General features: G+C 36.3%; 1 protein-coding gene across 1 annotated transcript in view; it reads left to right on the plus strand.

Moving 5' to 3' along the window:
• The window catches only part of LOC6037468 (transmembrane protein 235), a 39,204-nt gene extending 24,830 nt beyond the window's left edge, over positions 1–14,374 (plus strand). Inside the window, exons 3-6 of the mRNA XM_038248079.1 lie at positions 7,421–7,571; positions 7,634–7,832; positions 12,915–13,080; positions 13,195–14,374. Of these exons, the coding sequence (XP_038104007.1) occupies positions 7,421–7,571; positions 7,634–7,832; positions 12,915–13,080; positions 13,195–13,301 (623 nt within the window). The 3' untranslated portion in view covers positions 13,302–14,374. The remainder of the gene's footprint in view (positions 1–7,420; positions 7,572–7,633; positions 7,833–12,914; positions 13,081–13,194) is intronic.
• The last annotated feature ends 4,668 nt before the right edge of the window (positions 14,375–19,042 follow it).

Consider the following 19,042-nt stretch of genomic DNA (forward strand, 5'->3'; position numbering starts at 1 on the left):
TTAGTTAATAGAATATTATCACCATCTTTTAAAGAAGGGATGGGTTTTGAGGTTTCTTAAGAACCTTTGAAAGTTTCCAAAAGGTTTGGAATAAGGTTTAATTTGTTCGACATCTCTTGCGAACTTTTCATTTCGCAGGAGAGTGAATCTGTGGTCAATAACCTTTTGCAAATCTTTTGAATTCGCTTCAGTGCAGGATCACGAGAACGTTGATACTGTCTTCGGCGAACATTTTTAGACGAATCAAAAGCTGAAGATCGTCATCAATAATGGGAGAATCAAATTTGACTTGGACTTTAGGAATAGCAATATTCCTAGCATCCAAAATTGCATTAGTTAAAGATTCCAAGGCTGAATCAATATCAGCTTTGGTTTCTAAAACAAAATCATGATTTAAATTATTCTCAATATGATGCTGATACCTGTCCCAATTAGCTTTGTGGTAATTAAACACAGAACTATTGGGTCTGGTAACTGCTTCATGAGAAAGTGAAAAAGTTACTGGAAGGTGATCAGAATCAAAATCAGCATGAGTCACTAAAGGACCACAATACTGACTTTGATTTGTCAAAACCAAATCAATTGTTGATGGATTTCTAACAGAAGAAAAGCAAGTTGGCCCATTCGGGTATAAAACCGAATAAAGACCAGAAGTGCAATCTCTGAACAGAATTTTACCATTGGAATTTACTTTTGAATTATTCCAAGATTGGTGTTTGGCATTAAAATCACCGATGATCAAAAATCGAGATCTATGCCGAGTAAGTTTATTCAAATCCCCTTTGAAATAATTTTTATTTTCCCCAGTGCATTGGAAGGCAAATATGCAGCTGCAATCATAATTTTCCCAAAAGAAGTTTCAAGTTCAATGCCCAAACTTTCAATAACTTTTAACTTAAAGTCACGTAACGTGCTATAAGTCATACTACGGTGGATAACTATTGCAACTCCACCGCCATTTCGATTCATTCGGTTATTAGTTATAACTTTATAATCTGGATCACTTTTCAAATAAGTGCCAGTTTTAAAATGTTTCGGTTATAACAGCAACATGCACGTTATGAACTCGTAAAAGTTGAAAAATTCATTTTCTTTCGCTTTTAAAGAGCGAGCATTAAAATTCATAATATTGATGGAATTACTTAGATCCATGATTAAACTTCAGGGTAAGAACAACATCATTCGCAAATTTTAATCCAATCTGGATTGCTTCCATCATGGATGTAGCATTACTCATTGTTTGAATCAAACCAAACAGTGAGTTTTGCAAAAAAGTCATTTTTTCAAACGTAACATCGCCGAGATCAGAAGATCCCAAAGCGTTGCCAGCAGAAACATTTTCAAATGAGATTTGAGGTACCTGCCCAATTTCAGAAAGATTGGTAGAGGATTTAAAATTCGTGGATGAACCCGAACCCGAAACGACGTTAGCATAAGAAATGCCATTGTTGTTACCTAACTTTTCCACGGTAGGGGTATTTCTAGAATTGTTCGAGTGAGACAGCACGAACGTTTGATTTAAAGATGCAGGTACAACCTGACTTTGAGAAAATTTCGGTTTGGATTTCGGCTGATGCTTAGCACGAGAATCCAAAACCTTTTTCTGATGGGGCAATCCCAGAAATTTGATTTGTGATTTCCACCACAATTTGCACATTTAAATTGGGTGACTTCTTTCACGGGACAATTGTCCTTGTCGTGAGAAGAATCCCCGCAAACCATGCATTTTGGAACCATGGCGCAATGATCAGTACCGTGACCGAATGCCTGGCAACGCCGGCACTGGGTCAGATTCTGGCCATTACCGCCATGTTTCTTAAAATGCTCCCACTTTACCCGTACATGGAACAAAAACTGAACTTTGTCCAAAAGTTTCAAATTGTTGATTTCATTTCTGTTGAAATGAATCAGATAAAATTGTGAAGTCAAACCAAAGCGAGAAATATTCCCGTTTGATTTTTCTTCATCGGTATTACTTGGGATGGGGCAAAGCCAAGCAACACCTTAAGTTCGTTTTTGATCTCATCCACCGACAAGTCGTTGGAGAGACCTTTCAAGACCGCCTTGAATGGCCGAGCATTCTTGGTCTCATACGTGTAGAAATTGTGTTTGTGGTTCTTCAAATAACCAACAAAAGTTTGGTGATCTTGTAAAGATTCCGTCAACAAGCGACATTTTCCTCTTCGACCAAGCTGGAACGAAACTTTCAAATTGCAAGTTTCCTTGCAATTCTTCAGTTGCGTTCGAAAACTGGCCAAATCGGAGACGGAAGTCACTACAATTGGCGGAGCCTTTACTCGTTTCTCGACGGCAGAAGGCTCAGTACGAGGAGAAGGTTCCTTGTCATCAGTTTCGGATAAAACACCGAAACTGTTTGTCAATGGAATTGGAGGATTGACCTCACATTCAGAATCAGAATCAGACCTCAGAAGAGGCTGTTTTCTTTTTCTGTTTCCGTTAGCCGGTTTAGCGTTCAAACGCTTCACCGACGTAACGACCAAATCTTCAGAAGATTTGCGTTTACCTTTGTTTTGACGCATTTTGCAAGCAAAGTTCTCTTAAAAAGATGGCTTCGTTTGTAAAATACAACAAAATTTCAGGTGGGGTTAGTCTTGAAAAGACTGTTTAGAATTTTGGAAAATAACTCAGGTAGTCTTTAAAAAGACTGTGAATTTTGTTTTGAAATAACTCTGAGCTTAGCTGCCGTTTTACGGCGATATGATGTATACGCCATTTTGGACATTTTCAATTTTATTGCACAGTCTGATAAAGAATCTTAAAAGCTACCTCCTGACGAAAGATTTTTTCAAAAAACTGCTCTGGGGCCCATTTTATTAAGCAAACAAACTATGATGTATACGCCAATTTTACTCATCATGATGTATGTATACATTGAGAATTGATAGAAGTCAAATTCAATACTGTTTGAATGTTGATTTGAGGTTTTGGGACCAAATCAAGACTGGGCAATATTTTATGACATTATTTCGATTTGATTCTTAAGGGGACGTCCATTAGGCGTCATCCATAAAGTACGTCACGTTCTGAGGGAAGAGGGGGGTTTTGAGCAAGCGTGACGTTGTGTGTTAAAAGCATAGGGAAATCGTGACAAAGGGGGTGGAGTAAATTTTGGCTGATTTTAATGTTACGTACTTAATGGATGACACCTTATCCACATCCACGTAGACACTTTTTTGAAAATTCTAGACCCACCCACCTCTCTTGCGGACAATTGTTCATGCAAAACATGTGTTTATGGAGCGTAGACAATCGCTAAGGGAACGTTCTTTTATTACGTAACGCAAAAAATCGGATTTTAGACCCCCCCCCCTCGTAACAAAATTTCCATACAAATTTTTTAAATTTTGTATGGAGCGTAACACGGCCTCCGAACCTCCCCCTCCCCCAACTGCGTTACGTAATAAAAGAACGCTCCCTAATACCCTCCCCCCCTTAAAGTATCCACGTGGACAATGCATTACGGGATCCGCACAGCTATCAAAATAACTGGCACAAATAATAAAGCCAGCTTTGATCGAGCAATGTATACATACATCATTGGGCAGGAAAAGTAGTGATTTTTTATTGCTATTTTTTCGGCCAAATGATGTTTGTGGTTTAAAATCGTAGAGAATAGGAAAAAACAAGAAATTTTGTAGGGGCCACATTTTTATTGTACTTTTTAACAGTTTCTACAGAGCAGACCTTAAATTAGTCATTTTAAATAGAAAAAATGAACAAAAACAGAAAATCGTGTCTACAGCAAAATCACCTCAATGGCGTATACATCATATCGCCGTAAAACGGCAGTTAGGTAGTAAAAAATACCGCAGCTCTAGTGTCCGTTCACCACGAAGGTTCGCAAGACACTGGATCCACAATTATCGTAAAAGATTTCCTGTGGCGAGAGAAATTGAGACCGTCCGAACTCGAAAGAAGAAGAACGGTTCTAGGAAACACCCCAGCTGAATGACGTCGTAAATTTGGTCTCACCACGACACAATAAACCCGGACCCGTCGAGACAGGTAACGAAAGGCCGGTGCACGCAACCGAGTCTTAGTGGGATGCTGCTGAAGTTTCCCACAGTGATACCTGCTTATGAATTCGAGTCACCCTCGAAGCCGGAAACTTCCAACAAACACACGGAAGGTCGGGCGAATCAATTAAATTTAAAATTATAACCTTTGTTGGTTTTTCTCCCTCAAACAAACGATTTGGCCCCGTTTTTCACTCCCAAGAAACGCAAGTCCCATTTTGGAGAAACGTCAAAAATATTCACCACCGACGTCGCATAACTGGGCCCGCAGGGCCTGCCTGATTGGGCCGAACCCTATAAATCGGCGAAGAGAAAGTGCATTACACTCGCTGGAGCACGCTGACTGATGGGAAAAAAATAAAACATATTTTCCGATTCCCCCATCGAGACCCCGCGGGGCACTTGTACTTAAAATTACACCGATTACGAAACAAGTGTGCCCCCGGCGGCGAAATTCACCACTGCGGTGAGGTCCCGGGGTAAAAACAAAAAGCAAACTTTATCTCGCTGCGGCGGGCCTTGATTGATTGATGTTGTCTTTATTGACGTTTTTGTTTTCATTTATTTACCACGCTGTCACGCTTTCAGTCTGCGCGAATGCTTTGCGTGTCTGCGCAGTCTGCGCAAAAAGATTTTAATTTGTTTTAATAATCCACTCGTTTTTTTTCTGAGTTGCTTTTTCAAAACTTTGCCCTGGCACAGTTGGTTGGTTGCATATCATTGATAATGATTGTTGACGGGAGCACTGAGGAAAAAGAAATTGATTTATGAGCAATGCGCCGCCATTGAAGAAAGTGCCTCCTCCCTCGCTCTCCATGTACCCAAATTCACCACAAACCATAAGGAGACGCGTTCGATCGACGGATAGCACGATAACCATCGGCGGTGGTGTTCAAAATGGTCGGCGATCAATTTCAAACCTCTTTGGTGCACCACATCATGTTACCCCTCTCATAACACCCATCATTATCGGGCTATGTACAACACCAAAAGCCGGGTAATGACCGGACGTGGATTGAACTTGTTTCGGAATTGTGAATAATGATTCCAAAACACTTCGCCACTTGGTGGGCACAAAGATGAGCGAATCGAAGTATTCACTAGTTCTGGGAAGAACTCGACGGTAACATTTCAAAAGGCATCATGTACATTTTGACACTTTCTGGGTTATTGCATATTCTAAAAGTACTCCTAATAAGCTACCTCTCCACCAAAAATGAGCAAAAGTTACTTCAGTAAAGTCTGTTTAATCATGATTTTAAATAAAGTAACATAAACAAAATCTCTGCCATCAGCAATCCCTGTTTTTATAGCCCTGTCAACCTGTCAAACAAAAGACTACATGAACCTCGTGTTGAAAAAAAAGCATCATGAACAAAGCGCCATATACATTCGGCGAAGAAAAACGAATCATAACAAAGCGCCCCCGTCAATGACAGCAGGGTGATATCGACGTTGGTGATTTCAAAAGGTTATGTTTGTTTTTCTCAAATAAAATTACGGAAATGATGTTCTATTGAATTTGGATGATCAAGTATCAATAAAAGCAACGTTTTTCATCGTTTGTTATCATTAGAACATCTTATTTTACTTTTATATTAAAATGGGAATTGAAAATGGATGCTCAACATTCAAATGCGGTTTTCTCAAAACGCATGGTTTGTACATGATGCTTTTTGAAATGTTGGCGTCGAACTGTCAAATGAAGCTTACCAACTCCTAGAACTGATAGATATGTTGACTGTTGACAAAATTCCCACGAGACTGTTTGGGCATAGCCTTGGAGCACAGTGTGGAAATTAACGTTCTTAGATATTTTTTGTTTGTAACGGGGAACCAATCAAATTGTCTAAGAATTTTAAAAATACCATTGCTGCACCTCCTACAGTGTCGTGCTATGCTATGCTAGACTATCTGTTTTGTTTTAAGAAACTTTTAGTCCATCCATGAACGATGTCCACAAATTTTAAAGAAGTCTCTTTTCAACAAAAGTTATCGCATAGAACATTATTCAAGATTGCATGCAAGACTTTTCCCGCATTGTACACGGAGAAAAAAGAGTTTCCAAAATCGTGAACAAGCGTTCATGAAAATGGGAACCTCGAACAAAGTGTTCATTTTCATGCACGCTTGTTCACGATTTTGGGAACTCTTTTTTTCTCCGTGTACATCGCACATTGCTCTACCATTGCCTATCGTTGCCAGAAGCTGATCGCAATCTTCATTTTGTGAGGTAAATATTTTATTACTTTACTGAAACTGAAATCCCCTCCTCCCACACATGAACGAACATCTCATTTGGTCGCGAGTGAGAGATAGAAGGAAAGTTACCTAATAGGAAGCCGGGCGGAGCTTGTTAGGCTGCGAATGTTGATTACTTTATGATTGTACTTTTCGTTTTCTTGCTTGCAATTTTGGGTGAGTTTCAAATTGGTGCTCTCTAGCTCGTAAAACAAAATATCACAAATAAACTCACGCGGGGTGGGCTGGGTTGGGGGTAATTTCACAGCTTTATGTCACTTTGCGGTTATGTGGAACCACATGACGTAATTTTATTATTTCGATCGATGACGACAATAATGACCAAAAAAAAACAAAAGCAACCCATAATTGCATGTTTTTGTTTAGTTTTGAATTTGCGTGTTATTTGTCAAACAAAGAGCCATAATGGCGTCAGCCACGAGATCCCTCTTGATTGGGAAAACTCGGTGTTACAATGTTGACAATTTGACCATAATGGCGGTTTGCCATAAAAATTAATGACAGATTGCACATGTATTTGACCAAAACATACGATAAAAGCAGTATTGGTGATATCACTACAGATTAAAGCTTTGTTTGCAACTTCAAAACAGTTTCGCATGACTGACATGACTGTACGATTCTGTTTCGTCAGATTTTTTTTTTTGTGGCAGCATTCTCAGCATCTCTTTGAGGGCTTTTTGATCTCTCACTATATTCTTCAGCTTTGGGCATTGTTTGCATGTTTTTAGCTTTTTTTATGAGCAACCTCCTGCAACGAAAGTAAAAATTGATTGTTTGCTCTGCTTTGTATCAGGTTTCGTTCAATTCCTGTTTTGAGTCGAGAATTAAACTGATCATTCGAATTTTGCTTCTTTTTCAGAGGTTTGAACTGAATTGAAGAATTTGAGATGAAAGCGGAAAAGTGAAACCAATCAGCTTTTTACGGTATTGTGGTGCTGAATTTCCTCTAATTAAGCCGATTTGTATTCGTCTTTGTTGAATGATTCTTGCTGAAATGCAATACCTTCAGATTGTTGTTTTTATAACAGATATACAGAACGAGTCATGATTTTTTTCAAGCATCGTTTTTTTCTGCTCTAAAACCTTAGTAGAACACGTGTTCCTCCCTCTCTTTTCAGTGCAAATCTACCTATCTCCGGTGGAGACCCACTGCTCCAACATTGACTACTTCCCGCAAACCGAGGAGGATAAATCTTCGCCCTCGTTCAACGAGGACATCATGGCTCGCCTGCATTTGGCCCGTTCCGTCATTGCCGCTTTCGTGCTAAGGTATGATCCCCATGACGTCACTCCCAACGGATAATCACCAATTTCTCCTTGACTTATTTTAGTTTCGTTGCCATCTTCTGCGCCTTCTGGACCGGCCTGTCCGGATGCTGGAAGCGATCGGCCGGTGCCATTACGGCCACCGCGATACTGATGCTGACGGCGTGCCTGCTGGCGGCCGGTGCCATGGGACTCTGGCACACGGTTGAGTTCTTCGAGAAGGAGAAGGTCGTCGGTGAAGACTTCTTCCAGAGCTGGACCACGGTAAGTTTTTTTTCTGAAATATGTCGGTTTCGTCTGCAGCCCTTCAAAAAATGTCTCAAATTAATCTGGAAGATGATGCACAAAATTGTACGTAAAAATCTTAGTTTACAAGCAAATTGTCAAATTTTGCTTTTCCAATTCATTAGACTTGGATTTAAGTTGATATAGTTTATCTGGGGTAAAACAAATTGAAGGCCGAAATTCAAAAGCCAAGTTATACTAAAGGCAGAATTCTCATAGGGCCTAATCCCAAAAGCCCGAATGCACAAAAAGCCAAATCTCACAAGGCAAACTGTTTTCAGGCACGATGTGCTATTATTATTTTTTATAAAACATAGTTGAGTAACAATCAACAATAGAGAGTTACTTATTCACTTTAGTTATTACTTTGAAATAGTTAAAAACACTTTATAAAACCTGTTCTTCATCATTCTGATAAGATGATAGTAGACCGAGAAAGGGTACTCCTACTTTTGAAGTGCTTTAGTTGATTGTATTCTTCTCAACGCATAGTTACAGTATTTCCGTTTTTTTTTTAATTTCGGCCTTTCGAGATTCTGACTATTGAGTTTCGAACTTTTTTTCCCTACAAATTAAATCGTGTTTGTATGGAAGTGGAAAGTGATTCTCAGTCGTTTTTGATTCATATTCAGAGTTAAAAATCCAAATGTCAAGGGAACTGTCCGGGATTTGATCCCTTAGCCTTGTGAGACAAAAGACCATTTTTGAATCACTTTTGGCCACTGATGCGTTTAATTTCAACATTACTGGCGAGAAGGCCAGATCCTTGCGCATCTTTTGGTGCACCGAAAACCGGGGTGACTTTGATAGGATTTCAATTTGTTTTTGGAATATTTTCCAACAGGTAAGGTTTTCCTCAAGATTATTATTTTTAAAACATGCACTGGGGTAGGTTACACAAAATACATGCACTATTTTGGATTTTTTTTTTTCAAAAGCGCTTAGAAAAATAGTTACGGTAAAAATTCGTAGTTTAAATTCCGGGGTGACTTTGTACTTGACTTGTACGTTAAATGTACTATAAACTTTAGGTAAAATTGTTAAAAAGTTTGAAATTTGTTAAAACTAGTTTTGTTTATAAAATTATCTATTTATATTGCATTTTATACTGAATTCGAAGTACGAATCACAAGTTTTCACATTTTACATTTAATGTGTTCATTGGAAATTGCTTATAAATTTGGAGATTTTTTGAATTGTGTTTCAGAAACACATATTATTTATTATTTACAAGCTTATTTAACCTTCTCCTAGTGGAAAATTGTTTAAAGAATCCGAAAATGCATTCCGTTTTCCGATTCAAAATCATGTTCATTGAGAAAAGCATGACACTGTGAGAAGTTTTAAATAATGACTTTCATCGACATTTTCTTATCTTTAGTTAACTAACTTTTTGAACTCTTAAAATTTTTATGAAAAGTCCTTCTTAAGGTACTTTGAACACTTCTCTACCACGGTCAGTATGATTCTAAACCATTCCGTAAGTATTTTAATTGTACTCTTCATTTAGCGGAAAATCGCAAACCTATCAAAGTCACCCCGGCTATCAAAGTCACTCCGTTTTACGGTATATAACATTGAAGTTTGGAGCACTCGGGAGCTCGGTACAGACCTTAAAAGTTTGGCATTTTTTCGAAAAATCGGTCGATGTAGAGGGTCCAATTTCCCGGGGTTACAAAATTCCCGGGAAACGGGAAATTTTCAACTAATTTCTCGGGAAATCCCGGGAATTCCCGGGAAATTTGAAATTTAACGAAAATTATTCTAATCCTGTTTCTGATTAATCTTTTGCAAAGAAATTGTATAGAACAGCAACTTTAATGGTCAAAATGAGTGTGAAGATCAATTAATGGCTTGACTGCTTGTTAAAAATCATGCAACTTTGAGAAAATTTATAAACTTTCTAATTATTAAACCTTTCAAATCGTCCCAAATGAAAGAAAATATTATTAGTATTTTTGTTGAGAAGAATTTTTTTAAATCAAAGTGTTTGTATAGTGAAAATCTATGCTCCACAACCATAAAATTGCTTTTAAATTTCTCTTCATAAATAAATATAATCTGAATTAAACCTTGACATGAAATTTACAGACAAGCTGATTAGTTCAATAGGAGCAGTACTCTCAGATTTCGGTCATTCGTTTTTTTTTGTATTTTTTAATCCAACTGAAACTTTTTTGGTGCCTTCGGTATGCCCAAAGAAGCCATTTTGCATCATTAGTTTGTCCATATAATTTTCCATACAAATTTGGCAGCTGGCCATACAAAAATGATGTATGAAAATTCAAAAATCTGTATCTTTTGAAGGAAATTTTTGATCGATTTGGTGTCTTTGGCAAAGTTGTAGATATGGATATGGACGACACCGAAAAAAAATGATACACGGTAAAAAAAATTTTGGTGATTTTTTATTTAACTTTTTATCACTAAAACTCGATTTGTAAAAAAAAACACTATTTTTATTTTTTTTTATTTTTTGATATTTTTTAGAGGACACCAAAAGCCAACTTTTCAGAAATTTCAAGGTTGTGCTAAAAATCTTTGAGCGAGTTATAAATTTTTGAATCAATACTGATTTTTTCAAAAAATCGAAAAATTGGTTGCAACAATTTTTCAACTTCATTTTTCTATGTAAAATCAAATTTGCAATCGAAAAGTACTTTAGTGAAATTTTGATAAAGTGCACCGTTTTCAAGTTAAATCCATTTTATGGTGACTTTTTTGAAAATAGTCGCAATTTTTCATTTTTTAAAATTAGTGCACATGTTTGCCCACCTTTGAAAAAAATATTTTTGAAGAGCTGAGAAAATTCTCTATATTTTGCATTTTTGAACTTTGTTGATACGACCCTTAGTTGCTGAGATATTGCCATGCAAAGGTTTAAAAACAGGAAAATTGATGTTTTCTAAGTCCTACCCAAACAACACACCATTTTCTAATGTCGATATCTCAGCAACTAATGGTCCAATTTTCAATGTTAAAATATGAAACATTCGTGAAATTTTTCGATCTTTTCGAAAAAAATATTTTCAAATTTTTTAAACCAAGACTAACATTTCAAAAGGGCCAAACATTCAATATTACGCCCTTTTGAAATGTTAATGTTACGATTTTTTTTAAAAATCAGTATTGATTCAAAAATTCATAACTCGCTCAAAGATTTTTTGCTCAATCTGGAAATTTCTGAAAATGCCAACTGATGTCCTCTAAAACATATCAAAAAATAAAAAAATAAAAATGGTGTTTTTTTTGCAAATCATCAAGTTTTAGTGACAAAAAGTTAAATAAAAAATCACCAAATTTTTTTTTACCGTGCATCATTTTTTTTTTTCAGTGTAGTCCATATCCATACCTTCAACTTTGCCGAAGACACCAAATCATCAAAAAATTCCTTCAAAATATAAAGATTTTTGAATTTTCATGCATCATTTTTGTATGGCCAGCTGCCAAATTTGTATGGAAAATTATATGGACCAACTAATGATGCAAAATGGCTTCTTTGGGCATACCGAAGGCACCAAAAAAGTTTCAGTCGGATTAAAAAATACAAAAATTAAAATTTAAGAAAAAAGACAGATTTCGTAGAGAATTGCTCATATGAACAATAGATGGAAATAAATGAAATCAAATCAGGTTCTCCAATTATTATTTTTTGTTTAATTTCAAAACATTGGTGCCAAAAAGGTAGGAAAATGTATACTTCTGCTTTTATTTCGGGAATTCCCGGAAAATTTACAAATTTCCCGGGAAACGGGAAATATTTTTTTTCGGGAAATCCCGGGAATTTCCGGGAACTTTTTTCCCGGGACGGGAAATTGGACGCTCTAGGTCGATGCAAATATTTTCAAAGTGTGCCTAATCGAGGAGGCAAACAATCACAAAAATATAAAAAAATTAAAAAAATTACGAGTCATGGTAAACAATGTAGAAAATGTTTTAAAATGCATTATACACCTGTCCAGTTGCTTTGCAAACATTTGTTTTCAAAATATTTAAGCATCGACGAAAATAATTTTTGTTTGGATTTCGTAGTTTAAGCAACAAGTTGCAAAAAGATGATTTTTTCAGCACGAGTCGTACTTTTACTTTTACTTTTATCGAGGTTTACCGAGTTAGAAAAATACAACGAATGCTGAGAAAAACAAGTTTTGCAACAAGTTCCTCCATACAACATTTTTTTTTTAAATTCCGAAAAACACCTTTTGAATATAATTTTAAGTCAATTTGTTTAGTCAATTCACTGACAAAATCAAAACAATATTGACAAGTATAAATTTTCAATACAAGTGCTAAAAAGTTCGACTTTTTAGCACCCATTTCAGTACTGAAAAGAAGAACTTTTCAGCACTTGTATCAAAAAGTATCACTTTTCGAAACTTTTATTCGTAGTAGAGAATTTTCGTCATGTCGTAGTAGGCATTTTCGTAATGGGAGAATGACAGGAAAAGAACCTAGTTTGTTTCAAGTTTTGGGAATTTCATGAAATTTCAAAATACTATTAAACGAGCTCAAACATGCTGAATATGGTTATTAAGATGGCTCGAGATGGTCGATTTTTCGGAACATAGTTTTTGTGGTTGCATTTAGGCCCCTAAACCCCGGTTGCATTTAGGCCCCAGATTTGGAACCGATTGATTGTGTCAACGCTTTATTTTCCGCTAAATTTGTCAAACCATTTTTCAGTTGTAATGATGCTCGTTTGTAAAACTTTGTTTTATTTCATTACATTCATTCTTTTTTCTCTTATTCAAATTATTTTTCCAGAGTGATTAAACAGTGTTTAAAATTTGTTGAAAAAGTCTTTTGAGTCATCACTCTTGAACGAAACAGATTTTAAGTTTTTTTTTTTAACAAGAATGTATCAAATTGAAAGGAATATTAAATAGCTAAAGAAGCCTATCACAATTTCAGATCATTTTACTAAGGTGGCTAATTCTGTCTTCCTTCCTCTTCGGTTAAATTCAAAGTTTGGAACATCACTATTTTTTTTAATAAACTTTTAGAAAAAATATGAGAAACTAGCAATCATGATAATAACTGTATGTAATTTACCGCATTCAGGTTCTCCGTGACAACACCCGCATCTCGTACGACTGGTCGTATATCGTGGCCTGGGCCGGCGTGGCGTCCTCGCTGCTGGCGTCGATTCTACTGTCCGGAGCGGCCGTCTGCCTGCGGGGCGAACGCGAAAAGGAGGAACAGCTGAACCTGCAATACCTGATGCCCGGTAAGTACCCAATGATCGGGGCCGGTGGTTCCGGGGTTTCCGAGAGCACCACTACTGCTACGGCTATCAGCTATCCCCTCTCGCACATCGCTAACCTTCTGTCTCCGGTTTCAGTGTATCCTCAAAAGCAGCCCCCCTACCCCTACGGTGGTTTTCCCCAACCTCAGCTCTACCCGCAGCCATACTATCACGGATCGCAGTACGGACCGTACAACTATTAAGTGTTTGACCTCTCCTCCGCCGCGAGGCCAGTTTTGAGTCAAGTTTTGTCCAACCCTCGTGGACGACCATATTCTTACCTACGAACGCGATTTAGTCCTTTTTTGTTTTGTTTTGTAACTCATCCTTTACACACACACACACCTACACACATTACACATTCGAAATTCAGTGAGATCGTGAGAGATCATGATGATGCGAGATATGAACGTTTAACATTTAAATATGAATGCAATTCGAATGGGCTGTTTTCAGCCTTATGCGCACACAACAACTCACAACACACAAACAAACTTAACCAATCTCCTCAATCTCTCAGTGCGCCTTTGTGCTCTCGCTTAAATTTTCGTTTTTCACACACTTACACAAAACAAAGCAAAAATCTAATCCGACTCGAAAGCAAAATTTTACTCAAAAAAAAACGCGTCTTCCCTTCTTTAAGAATTAAAGTTAACCTCACTCGAAAACAAAAACAAAATACTTTTACATCACAAGTCGGAGTCGGGGATCAACCACACTCCCAATCACTTCTGAAAAAAACTCTCTAATCAAACCATACGAACAAACAAACAATAGAAAGATCGCACACACACATAGGACAGTGCTGTTGCTCTTTCCACCTCTATCTCTCTCTCTCTAACACAGTGTGAGCGTGTGTGTGACTGACTTACTCTCCTCTTTCTTTATCTCTTTCTCTAAATTTTAACCACACCCACCACCACTTTTCACACACATCTTTTTTTACATTACTTCGGTTACTTTTAAGTTTAGATATTTACTATTTTTAAAAAAGTTGAAAAAGAGTAACAGTAGAGATGCCGACGACGAATGCAAAACACAATGCGTTAGACTGTAAGAGCTCTTTGAATTAATGTTTTTTTTTCCTGTGACTTTGTGAGACTCTTTGTGAGAAGAATAAAAAAGCAGAAGCAGCAGCAAATTGATGTGTAACTGAGGATAAGAAATGAAGATGTAGGCAGGAGTAAATGCGTAATGCTCGTTTGTATTATGTATAGGAGATAATTTAATGCTTCGTTGTAAGGAGAAAGAAAAATATATTTTAGTTATAAATCGATGCCTGGCGTTATCAAGGACGACGAGTTGGAGAGTGAACATTCCCGAAATCGATGACGAGAGTGCGGAATTTGGCATATGAACACTGGAGTGTGTTGATAAACTTTAACCAGTTCGTGTTTTTGTTAATGTTTCTATTTGTTTTAGTAAAGAAAAATCCAATAATTTTATATCGTCGCTTACATGGCGGACGATTTTTATTTTTAGATATTTTTTATTAACAATGTATGCACCATAAATGAGCAATTTTCTGCCAAAACCGGAAATAGATTTTACTTGTATTTTTTTGATTTGGCTCAAACTTTGTGGGGGCCTTCCCTATAATCAAAGAAGCTATTTTGTGTCACCCATACAAGTCTCCATAAAATTTTGGCTGCTGTCCATACAAAAATGGTACGTAAATATTCAAACAGCTGTAACTTTGGAGTGAATTTTCTGATCAATTTGGTGTCTTCGGCAAAGTTGTAGGTATTGTTGAGGACTATTGAGAAAAAAATAGGTACACGGAAAAAAATTGCAGATTTTTTAATCAACTTTTTTTCACACAAACTCAATTTCCCGAAATACGTATTTTTTATATGTTTTAGGAAATAAAAATCCGTAACTTTTGAGGTATAGAGAAACATGGTAAAAAATCTGCCGCCGAGTTATGAATTTTTGAATAAAATAGTGATCTTAGGATATTTCATATTTCATGCCAAAAAAAATATGTATAATTGAATTTCCAATCGAAAAGTACTTTACAGCTTTTTTGATAAAAGGCTCTGTTTTCAAGATAAAGCCACCAAAAGTTTGATTTCAGCGAACTATTTGCAGTTTTTTTTTTTAAATAGTGACCATGAGTGACCAGCTCTAAAAATATTTTTTTTTGAAAAGTTCAGAAAATTTGCTATAAAATTGTCTAAGCGACATTGAAGATTGGACCTCTGGTTGCTGAGATACAGCGGCTAAAAGAAACAGAAACAGTAAAATTGAAGTTTTCGAAGCCTCACCCAAACAGCCCACCATTTTCTAATGTCGATATCTCAGCAACTAATGGTCCGATTTTCAATGTTAAAACATGAAACATTCGTACAATTTTCCGAAACTTTTGAAAAAAATATTTTTAAATCAAGACTAACATTTTAAAAGGGCCAAACATTGAACATTACGCCCATTTAAAATGCTAGTCTTGATAAAAAAAATCAAAATATTTCACGAATGTTTCATGCAAATTTCACGAATGTTTCATGCACAGCAAAAAAATTCTGTGTAAAATCGCATGCAAAAGCATGCACATCACCTTTGTGAGAAAAAGCATGTACTATTGTATGAGAAAACGTGTGCACAAAAAGCATGTACCGAAGAAAAAAAAATCAGGTCTGCTCACCCTAAAAATAACATCAATCCGGCGAGAGTCATATTCAGATTACCGAGTCCGCGCCCCAACCCACTCGGCTATCTCGCCACTTTGAAAATAATGGATCAATGCCAATTTGATAGAAGGTTTACCGTACGTCGTATACTGTTTTAACTGCATACGATGTATTGAGAACCTACAGCTACATCGGTGAAGATCCAACTATTTTCATAGCGGCGAAATAGCCGAGTGGGTTGGGGCGCGGACTTGGTAATCTGAATATAACTCTCGCCGGATTGATATTATATTTGGGGTGAGCAGACCTGATTTTTTTCTTCGGTACATGCTTTTTGTGTACACGTTTTTCATACAATATTACATGCTTTTTCTCACAAAGGTGATGTGCATGCTTTTGAATGCGATTTTACCATCGGATTTTTTGCTGTGTGCTTTAACATTGAAAATCGGACCATTAGTTGCTGAGACATTAGAAAATGGTGGGCTTCAATTTTCCTGTTTCTATTTCTTTAAGCCGCTGAATCTCAGCAACCAGAGGTCCAATCTTCAATGTCTCTGAGACAATTTTATAGCAAATTTTCTGAACCTTTAAAAAAATTAGAACTGATCACTCAAAAAACTCTCAAAAAACACTTAAAAATCAAAAATTGCAAATATTTCGCTAAAATCAAACTTTCGGTGGCTATACAGAGAAACCTTTTTTTAAGCGGTGGCAATACAATATTTTTGCAAGCTTTTTTTTTTTTTAAATTATATTTATTCAAATTTCTTTTCCATGTACATTCATTCAGTTAAAATATTATTGAGTGTCCAATCACAAACGATGACTTTTCACCTCAATTTTAAATACTAGCAACTTTCATTTATTCATGAAATATTGTAGCTTTCGCTATTCAGTGATTTCAAATGTAGGAGGTCCTACATGTACAAAAGGGAAAAGGGATACCTTAAAACTAACTTATAAACTATATAAAGAGCGGATCAATGCAGCTGAAGACTGCAATGATTTTTGTCGAAATGCATCAATTATCTTATTGGACATAACATCCAAAGTGTCAACTTCGGCTAATTGATGAAGTTCACTGGTGCTGAACCAGGGAGGAAGTTTCAGAATCATTTTCAGAATTTTGTTCTGAATCCTCTGAAGTTTTTTCTTCCTGGTTAAGCAACAGCTTGTCCAGATCGGCACAGCATAAAGCATGGCAGGTCTGAAAATTTGTTTATAAATTAACAGTTTATTCTTGAGACAAAGTCTAGAATTCCTGTTTATAAGTGGATACAAACATTTAATATATTTGTTACATTTAACCTGGATACTTTCAATGTGATCCTTGTAAGTAAGGTTTTTGTCAAAACCAAGTCCAAGATATTTCACTTGATCCTCCCACTTTAAATTTACCTCATTCATCTTTATAATGTGATGACTTTTTGGTTTAAGAAAATCAGCCCTTGGTTTGTGAGGGAAAATAATAAGTTGAGTTTTGCAGCATTTGGAGTAATTTTCCATTCTTTCAAATAAGAATTGAAAATATCCAAGCTTTTTGTAATCTTCTTGTGATGACACGAAGGCTTCTGCCTTTGGCGGAGATGCTTGTGTCATCAGCAAAAAGTGATTTCTGACATCCTGGGGGCAAATCAGGCAAGTCAGAAGTAAAAATATTGTATAAAATTGGACCCAAAATGCTTCCTTGAGGGACGCCAGCACGTACAGGTAGTTGATCAGATTTGCTATTCTGATAACATACCTGCAGAGTACGATCCGTCAAATAATTTTGAATAATTTTCACGATATAAATCGGAAAATTAAACCTTTTCAATTTCGCAATCAAACCTTTATGCCAAACACTGTCAAATGCTTTTTCTATGTCTAGAAGAGCAGCGCCAGTAGAATAGCCCTCAGATTTGTTGCTTCGAATTAAATTTGAAACTCTCAACAACTGATGAGTAGTTGAATGCCCAAGGCGAAATCCAAACTGCTCATCAGCGAAAATTGAATTTTCATTAATGTGCGTCATCATTCTATTAAGAATTATTCTTTCGAATAATTTACTAATAGATGAAAGCAAACTAATGGGCCGATAGCTTGAGGCTTCAGCAGGATTTTTATCCGGTTTCAAAATCGGAATTACTTTGGCATTTTTCCAACTACTGGGAAAATATGCCAAATCAAAACATTTGTTGAAAATTTTGACCAAGCTACTTAAAGTTGCTTCTGGTAATTTTTAATTAAAATGTAAAAATGCCATCCTCACCAGGGGCTTTCATATTTTTAAATTTTTGATAATAGATTTTATTTCATTCAGATCCGTATTAAAAACTTCATCTGATGAAAATTCTTGTTCAACAATATTCTGAAATTCTATTGAAATTTGATTTTCAATAGGACTCAAAACATTCAAGTTGAAATTATGAGCACTCTCAAACTGCTGAGCAAGTTTTTGAGCTTTTTCCCCATTAGTTAATAGAATATTATCACCATCTTTTAAAGAAGGGATGGGTTTTGAGGTTTCTTAAGAACCTTTGAAAGTTTCCAAAAGGTTTGGAATAAGGTTTAATTTGTTCGACATCTCTTGCGAACTTTTCATTTCGCAGGAGAGTGAATCTGTGGTCAATAACCTTTTGCAAATCTTTTGAATTCGCTTCAGTGCAGGATCACGAGAACGTTGATACTGTCTTCGGCGAACATTTTTAGACGAATCAAAAGCTGAAGATCGTCATCAATAATGGGAGAATCAAATTTGACTTGGACTTTAGGAATAGCAATATTCCTAGCATCCAAAATTGCATTAGTTAAAGATTCCAAGGCTGAATCAATATCAGCTTTGGTTTCTAAAACAAAATCATGATTTAAATTATTCTCAATATGATGCTGATACCTGTCCCAATTAGCTTTGTGGTAATTAAACACAGAACTATTGGGTCTGGTAACTGCTTCATGAGAAAGTGAAAAAGTTACTGGAAGGTGATCAGAATCAAAATCAGCATGAGTCACTAAAGGACCACAATACTGACTTTGATTTGTCAAAACCAAATCAATTGTTGATGGATTTCTAACAGAAGAAAAGCAAGTTGGCCCATTCGGGTATAAAACCGAATAAAGACCAGAAGTGCAATCTCTGAATAGAATTTTACCATTGGAATTTACTTTTGAATTATTCCAAGATTGGTGTTTGGCATTAAAATCACCGATGATCAAAAATCGAGATCTATGCCGAGTAAGTTTATTCAAATCCCCTTTGAAATAATTTTTATTTTCCCCAGTGCATTGGAATGGCAAATATGCAGCTGCAATCATAATTTTCCCAAAAGAAG

Source organism: Culex quinquefasciatus, chromosome 1 (assembly GCF_015732765.1).
Source record: "Culex quinquefasciatus strain JHB chromosome 1, VPISU_Cqui_1.0_pri_paternal, whole genome shotgun sequence".
NCBI classification, from domain to species: Eukaryota; Metazoa; Arthropoda; class Insecta; order Diptera; family Culicidae; genus Culex; species Culex quinquefasciatus.